Source organism: Trachymyrmex cornetzi, unplaced genomic scaffold (assembly GCF_001594075.2).
Source record: "Trachymyrmex cornetzi isolate Tcor2-1 unplaced genomic scaffold, Tcor1.1 scaffold509, whole genome shotgun sequence".
NCBI classification, from domain to species: domain Eukaryota; kingdom Metazoa; phylum Arthropoda; class Insecta; order Hymenoptera; family Formicidae; genus Trachymyrmex; species Trachymyrmex cornetzi.
Genome location: NW_017299817.1, coordinates 797,857 through 806,637, shown reverse-complemented (window position 1 = coordinate 806,637; position 8,781 = coordinate 797,857). Strand labels below are relative to the sequence as shown.

At 32.4% G+C, this 8,781-nt stretch overlaps 1 protein-coding gene across 2 annotated transcripts in view; it reads right to left on the bottom strand.

The window, feature by feature from the left end:
- Positions 1-487: 487 nt before the first annotated feature.
- Positions 488-8,781, bottom strand: part of LOC108765696 (BRD4 interacting chromatin remodeling complex associated protein) — a 12,500-nt gene continuing 4,206 nt past the window's right edge. The window contains exons 6-15 of one of the 2 annotated variants that reach the window (XM_018514531.1): positions 8,406-8,507; positions 8,083-8,193; positions 7,472-7,619; positions 4,284-6,712; positions 3,737-4,138; positions 3,414-3,623; positions 2,748-3,307; positions 2,405-2,648; positions 2,087-2,189; positions 488-1,845 (exon numbers count right to left, since the gene is read on the bottom strand). In XM_018514531.1, the coding sequence (XP_018370033.1) occupies positions 1,085-1,845; positions 2,087-2,189; positions 2,405-2,648; positions 2,748-3,307; positions 3,414-3,623; positions 3,737-4,138; positions 4,284-6,712; positions 7,472-7,619; positions 8,083-8,193; positions 8,406-8,507 (5,070 nt within the window). In that variant the 3' untranslated portion in view covers positions 488-1,084. The remainder of the gene's footprint in view (positions 1,846-2,086; positions 2,190-2,404; positions 2,649-2,747; positions 3,308-3,413; positions 3,624-3,736; positions 4,139-4,283; positions 6,713-7,471; positions 7,620-8,082; positions 8,194-8,405; positions 8,508-8,781) is intronic. The other variant, XM_018514532.1, reaches the window with a different exon arrangement.

Genomic DNA, 8,781 nt, shown 5'->3' with positions numbered 1-8,781 from the left:
ATAGAAATAAATTTAAAATAACCCGCACAATTGTTATCTATTCCCTTTCTGCTTTTTATACAAGATGATTTGTTATTGATGGTACAATCAATTTGCAAAGAATAAATCTGAGAGGAAACTATTCTTATTCTATAATTTTTGTCGAAGACTATTTCTGAGAATATAAAGTCTTGTCAAAAAATTTATTCGGCATTCACGATTTGTCTTTTAGGGGATTATCACCTTTTGCATCACCAATAACGGATCACCTCGTATATTATATTAATTTGCATTTCGCATTTTTCCACGATTTTACATGACAGTCTCTTATACTATTACTTTCTCTTTGCTTTTCCCATATGTTCCAATGATGATGGTGTTAATCATATAATGATGGTAATATGATAATAATAATTCTGAGAATAAATCTCAATAACAATAATACAAATAATATTATCGTAATAATATTAATAATATACCTTAAAAACGTATGTACAATATTCACCGACCCATTTTTTAAGTATCATAAGATTCGTCTACGAGTACTACAGATAAATTGGAATAAGTTGCTTTAAATAATTACCTTTTTACAAAATTACATTACAAAGTGGCATATTGAAAAATCTGAGCGAGTTATCTATCTAAATCTATTCACATGTACAGCTGCTAAAATTAGATTTACGCGGTGGCTCTTTTTTTATTACAGCTAGACTACTGGAAAGTATACATGTTTGTATATTATGAATAATTATTGCCATTGTAAAACAGAATCTTTGATGAAAATGTTCAGTATTATACTGCACATGTATGCGCGATCCAGTTTGCCTCTGCTGAATAACGTATAAATAAAATAATAAAGTCGCATATGATTTATACAAATAATTTAGTAATTATATCTGTGCTCTTCGAGATATGCAGTATTGGAAACAGTCTGCTTGACATTATTACTAAAACATATAGTTCCCATGATAAGTAGATCTCAATGATATCCACAAAAACCATGAAAAATCGACTTATAGTTTTTCTAAAATTTTTAAGATGCATTAATTGAACGCTTGATTCAACTATCAACTTTCACTTCTTAACATACTTTACTAAAGGAGGGTCACGAGCCTAAAATGCTGCGGACTGCTTGGTCCAACGCAGTGTCTTTCGAATCGCCCGATTGCGATGACGAACTACCATTGCCGCTACCTGATAGACTGTTCGTAGGACGTTGCTTAAGATTAAGAATGCTGTCAATGGCAGACTGTACTTGCGCGTTGATTTCGTCATGTTCGTTACCGGTATTTCCACTTTCGCTACTCATTACAGTACTGCTTGAACATTGCGTCTGCGAATGCAAAGCCAATCCATCCAAGTCGGTATCCTCTGATAAATCCCGTTCAAGATCAGTGGCACTACACCAACGCCTATCGAAGGACGTATTTACATCCTGTTCGCAATCATCCTTCATAATCGCGTTTGAGACACCGGGTACATTCGTATTTGCAACATTCGTACGAAGACACTCGCCGTTTGCTCGTGTTCTTTCAATTTTTGATGATCTCGTAACAGCGCACGCACTACTACCACTGTTATTGCCGTTTTTACACTTCAAAGTGTCTGCAGTAGACGGATATACACCTAGTTCTTTCTGGATTTCCAGCCACTCGTCGTAATCGCCACTATTATTAGTACTACTTGACGACTTAATCACTGGTTTGCATTCCATCTCATCATTTGGGAAATCATCTTCTAACTCGCGCTTTACAGATACATTCATCAAAGATGACGATGTTGTTAATGTTGATTTATTCTCCTCCACAAGGCCAGGTTCAACTTTTGGCACCAACGGTTTTTCTTCCTTCTTAAACTCTTCTGTAACTTCATTCGCAATATACAAAATATCAAAAATATACATTTTTTAAAAGAGAAATGTGTTTTTAAAATGTAATAATTTAAAATATACATGTTCATAAAAATGTAAAAATGATTACGGGGCATAAACTAACAAAAAATATAATAAAATAAAAAGACTCGTAATCCCAAGAAAAATCAAATTTATACATATATTTATTTTTATAATTATATCAATTTAAAAATAATTAATAACATGCGTAGTTACCGCTAAGTTTTGCTTCCTGTTCTCGTAACCTATTGAGAATACTTTGCTCTTCAGCCACAAAAGTCCTATCGATCATCATCAATTCTGACGTCCTGACTTCGCGCTATAATTTTAAAGATGTTAATGTAGCGATAATGTTAATTATTTCAAATATCATCAAATAAAGAAAAAAAAATTGAAATATAGAAAACTATTTTCTATAATTTTAAATTAAATAATTTAGGTATTTTCATGTATAATTAATAAGAAAATTACTAGTTGTATTAAAAATTTATTTTATATACATGAATATATTAAATAAGTGAATATTATTCATACCATGCTTTCCATTAGGAGAAGATACGTGTATTTATTTATCATACAGTTGAATTTGCTCAATAAATGTTTTGCTGTCTCTTCAAATATTTCATCTGCTTTTGTCAGATCCTTGGGTCCTAGTACTTGCTCGTTTAAACAATGATATCTTACTAAACGTTTGCAAGCATCACGCTTGCTTGAGAATGGTGTATTCATATCTGGATGGGTTGCACCACTTTGATCGATTTGTAGTTGTTGTTCCACTCTGCAAGTAATTATATAATTATATAATTAAATATCAATATTATTGAATATGTTGGAAAATGATATTAAATGTAACAGAAACTTATATTCCAATACATACAAATCTCTGCGATTCAATTGCCTACAAATCGGGCTAGTTGCACGCCTTTTTACGCCTTGCCTTGGGCTTATTAAGGGATTGGTATTGCCATTAGGACTGACAAGTTGTTTCACTGTACTTCCATTAGTATTTACAGGACTCTGAATTCTTTGTGTTCCCTTGCTTATCATTCTAGGCGACGTTACTTGATTCGCAGGAGAACCACTTTGCACTTGAACTTGGATAGGAGAAGAGAGTTCCTGCTTCACAGGACTTGGTGTCTGTATATTTGGTTTAAAATCCAATGGATCTGTTTGACACTGGGTCGATTGTTGTTGACATTGTATGCCTGACTGCTGCTGTGTTTGAACTTGGGTCAATTGTTGTGCGTTGCTTTGTAATTGCGGAGTTGCTACAGAAGTAATCGGTGGTGAAAAGATTTGTATATTTGCAGAGGACGGATTTAATATCTGAGTCCCGTGATTCTGATAAAACTTATGCTGTTTAGTGTGCGTTTGATGCACAGTCTGTGTCACAGTGTTCGATATACTTGGCTGTTGCCCTTGCACACTTTGCGGCATCTGTAATAATTATAATTATAAAATATAATGTCATGACGTCCAGTTTCTGTGCATAAAATATATCTTTATACATGAAAACAATATATATTTACAATATTCTGCTTACCGTGATATTGTTAATGTAATTATTATTGGAGCTAGTCGGCATTGTTACAGACGTAGTTGGACTTAGAGTTTGAGATGTTGCTGGCATAGTAGGAATGGAAGTTTGTGTTTGTGTTTGCGCCGCTGATGTCTGATTCTTGAATGAATTTTGTGAATGTATATTTGATGCAACGGTTGAAACTACATTTACACTGAATGTTGTTTCGGCAGTCTATGCAGAAAAAAAAATATATATATATTTCGTTACAGTAACAAATATTAAACAAATATTTCGTATATTTTATTGGCATATATATTTTATTATTACAACTTAAATATACTTACGCTATTGACAGATTGTGTAGTAGTGCTAATGACTTTCCCAAGGGATATTAACTTTGTTTGCTCCCTGTGTAATTTGATCAATGCCGTTTGATCTTGAGGTTTTCGAGATGAAATAGCTTGAATTTGTGACTGAATGTTTTTCAGCGATTGCTGCAATTGAGCAGGTAGCTGAATAGTTTGTACTCTTTGTAGCATTTGACCGTTTGAGGGAATTGATACGTGACTGCTGGTAGAAGTCGAAACCAATGATGGACCATTGGTAATGATTTGAGTCGGTTCGCTTTTAATAAGATTTGTATTATGAGATACCGTTGGGTTTGTTTTATTAGAATTGTCAACTTTTTGTAAATTAGACGTATTCGCCGTAACCATTGTTGGTCGAGTAACAGTTGCTGTCTTCGTCTAAAAAATGAAAATAGATTTTTTCAATGAAAAACAGGACAAATAAGAGATAAATTTTGTAATAAATTTTTAGAATAGAACAATTTATACCGAAAAAAAATAGATATAAGATTGAAAAATATAGAAATAAAATGCATTTACGTACCTGTAAGTTTGCAATATTTTGAGTAGTACCAGCAACTTTCTTTTTCACGACTTTCGCCTTCTTTGGTTGATTGTTGCCTAAGTTCCTAATTTGTTGTTGATTTAAGTTGTCAATAAATTGATTAGGAAAACCAGAATTTTGAATTTGTATATGTTGAGGCATCTGGGATGGTGCAGCTTGTACCACGATGTTCTGAATATTATTTTGAATTGTTGGAGCTCCACCAGAACTATTCACGATTATTTGACTCGTTGGAGTGTTGATCTGAACTCCTTGCAAGTTCTGATTACTTGCATCTGGCTCACCAATTACTATCTTCTGCGTTTGGTTTTGATTCTGTGTCTGATTTGGCGCGTTTAATTGTCCAGCCAAAAGTTGTTGCAAGAGTTGCTGACTGATTACCTGCATCTGACCATTTGCATTTGCGATCAGCAGTTGATCGTTAGGATTCAAGTTTCTTAACGCATTTAAAATTTCAGGAGTAATTTTAGGTGCGTTATTTAGTATATTGTTCGCTGTCGAATTTAATATATTTGCACCCTGGGATTCGACATTTTGAGATTCATTTTGTTGGGTGACATTAGAAGTATTAGAGGCAGGAGTGTTTGTGATCAATATATTCTGATTCTGGTTGTTTTGTTGTGTATTGATTCCTTGCTGTATGACATTAGCCGAGTTCTGAGACTCAAAGTGATGTGCATTAACGGAAGAGAAGGTATTTGCTGTCACTACCTTCTGTTGCTGAACATTCACATTTTGTTGGACACTCGTGTTATGTAAAACAGCAGATGTATTTTGTTGTTGCAAACTAGTCATAACATTCTGCTGTGCATGAGCTAAGTCTTTGATACCCGATTGCAAATTTTGTTCCATATTTTGAACATTACCAGCTGTATTTTGTAATAAATTAATCGTATTTTGTTGTATACTTGAATGTAAAACATTCATAGTATCGTGTTGTTGCATAGTGTTACAAGAACTTTGCTGTTGTAATATATTCATGGAATTATGATGTATATTTGAGCTCTGTAAATTTTGTTCAAATATTTGTTGCACATTTTGAGTTTGTACAGTTTGTGCAGTAATTTGTTGATTATGTTGAAATAATGGTGATTCCTGCTGCAGTGTTAGAGTCTCTTGTTGATTCGTTCGCTGAAGACTATGATTAGTCTTAGCCATATGATCGTTTTGTGCTATTGAAGTACAAGGTAATGATTTTTGTACATGTTGTCGCTGTGGCTGCTTTCCCGTTTTTTGTCGTATATTTGTCACACAAGTGTTCATGAGTCGTGCCTGACTAGACTTTTGTAGAGAAAGATTGGAATTCTGTTGATTTGAATTTGTTTGACTTGCATTAGATATTCGAGGATTTTGAATGCCAAATACAGTAGGTGAAGACTTTGTAGATAAAACATCTGGAGCATTCAGAGGAGTATTATTGCTTGTTTGTGACAATGTAGGATGAACATTCTTAATTTGCATCAGATTTTGTACATTTATATTCTTTGACGTTTGTGTCTCTTGTAAAGATCCGAGGTTACTTTGAACGCAGAGATTAGGTAGTGAATTAGTTTCTTGAGGAACGACATTTATATTTTGTTGATTAATCGCTTTCGAACATATCTGACCATGATGCGGACTAGTAGTACAAGTGACATTTTGCGAACACGTAGAACTTATAGTTGAAGCTTGATTTCCACTAGTTAAAGGAGATTTCACGTATTTTTGTCTCTGCTGAGTTGTATTTTGAGTAGATTGTGACGTACTTTGCGATTGGCTGAAAAATTGCGAAATAATCTGGGAATTTTGCCCGCTACCTTGAGTCAGAGATCGTATTAAAGCTTGCGCGGTAGCCGAATCTATTTCAGGTTGATTAGGTTCGGGGGTATGATGTAAAATAAGTTGTTTCCCATCTTCTCCAATTGATAAACGGAACTGTCCCGTTAACGAATTTTGTACAGGCATCTGGAGTTGGGCGACAAGTTGATTGTTAAGCGGCTGCGCTACAGAAGCTTGCGTGTTCGTTGTGTTTGTTCCAGGTACTTGAGTTAGAGTAGAACTAACAGGAACTGTCCCTTGCGATGAAAATTGTCCGAAAGATTGGCCAGATGTAGTTTCATTTTGTTGTACTTGACAAGGAATTTCGGGTTCAGTTGTCAGCTCAGAATCAAAAATATCATCATCGTCCCCGATACCCGATATCTTTATAATACGGGCGAGATCTAACTTCGGTTCATCATCTTTTCGTTTGGCTTTCTTCTTCTTTTTCGCTTTCTTCTTAGGAGGTGGCAGCAGATTTTGTTCCGACACAGGTTGTGTACACGAAGTATTGCCAGTTGTATTGCCAGATGTAACTTGTGAAATTTGCGATTGAGGACTTTGCACCATAGCATTCTGGATTACGATGGGATTGGTAGTTCCAGAATTAGCTATAAATTTTAATCGGATTGAAAAATATATATATATATGATAAGACAGTAATATTTTATGATTAACGGAAAGATTGCTAAAGACTAGATTAAATAAACACAAAAGTCACAAACATAACCAGAAACATCAATATTATATTCCGTAATTACTGACCACAGATTTAAGACTTCTTGAATTCAATTAGGATAATATTAAGATATTAGATCAGGAGAAAATATTAAATAACAGATTAACATCAGAGATGATACATATTCACAAGCAAATAAATAGCTTAAATTTACAGTTATTCTAAAAGCTAGAAGTTGAAACATCTGATTAATTTGTTATTTAATAAAGAATTTGAATTTACATACGAACATGGTTTTATAAATAGTGTAATTCTGATTGGTAATTGCACTTTCATGCTTTATATTTTTTAAAGTCGTAAATTCAAGGATATGAAGAAATGCGATCTAGATAATTCTGTATATTTCTAAATATTTCTAAGCGTTTAATGTAAATAACATAAAAAGCTAAATTCTTACAATTTAAATTGTTTTCTACATTATTTTTTAACAATTATGCTATACAATACTTTTCATATAAACTTATATAAATATTTTTGTTTCTATATTTTATTATTTTCAAACCAAAATAAATATTTAATGTATTTTGTTTCTGTTAACTTATTCTATACAAGCATTAACTGTGCATTTGTATGTGATATTATGACATAATCAAATTTCATTTTACTGTAATATCGTTATGTGATAACTTACATGGTGCAGGACTAGATGGAGTATGCCTTATTACTGGAGACGCAGTTGAAGGAAATCCGTTTGGTACAGCGAAGAATGTGGGCGTAATTCCTTGCAGTTGCATACCTTGTGCTGTGACAACTCTTACCAAGTGTTGTTGTTGTGTTAACTATAATTAGAATTTAAATACTTAATTAATTTCGTATTTTATTTAATATTGTTTATCATGCTATAATTTCATGCAAATATCTAAGAGACCATCATCACATATAAATTCTAAGTATTATTATTCATTTTGTGTAAATTACATAATTTTTTATGATAATTTTTTAGGATTAATTTGAACTTTATCTTTTAATATAATTGAAATAAACGCAAGTAAAAAAATTATACAAATAAAAAAAAATTAAAAATAAGTTTGTGAGTTTATATCTAGCATATATTTAAAATACAAACATTTATTAAATTATTTAGAAATAATTTTCATGATTCTTAATAAGAATAAAAATTTTGATGATTTTTTTTTCAACAAAAATGCAAATCATTTTAATATTTATGAAAATTTAACAAGCAATGATTATGAATGCGAATATGAAGATGTATGAGAGAGAATGAATGGATGAAACCATCACCTGTGCGGTATGCGTTTGTTGCTGCGCGCCTGCTGGCGTCCTTAGTATGAGTTGAACGCCTCCCGGTTGTACGCCTTGCTGTACAATGACAGGTGCGGTAGACGGCAATACCTATATACCAAAGGTGACAAACATATGAAGCATAAAAGCAACTTTCTATGATAATAGAAATGCATGTAAGCAATTATAATAAATATAAAGCACATTGCAGTAACCTCTCATATAATACAGCATGATACATATTTTTTTATGTAATTACATAATGAATATGCAAATGACAAACGTAATTGAGAAACAAACAGATGTATATTATAATAATATACCTGATTCAGTAATAAACCCTGTGCTGTTGGGATCATTGTTGCTGTAGTAGGACTTGGTTGTGGTCCAGCAAGAACAATTTGTGGTTGACTCTGTTGGGTTACCTATAAAAAAAGTAAAATATCCTTTAATGTATAATATAAAATCTTATGATATTGTAAAATATATATTAAAAGCTAAGAGATTATAAACAGAATTAAAATAAATACTGTATCAAACAAGATTAAAAGTTTTTTATAATACACCCACATATATATATATGTATATATAAAAGAATATTTCATAGATTATATATTTTATACGGAATAGATTTGATAAGATTAGGTTAGATTAGGCTAGATTAGACTGGAATTATAGCTGAATATCATATATACAGGG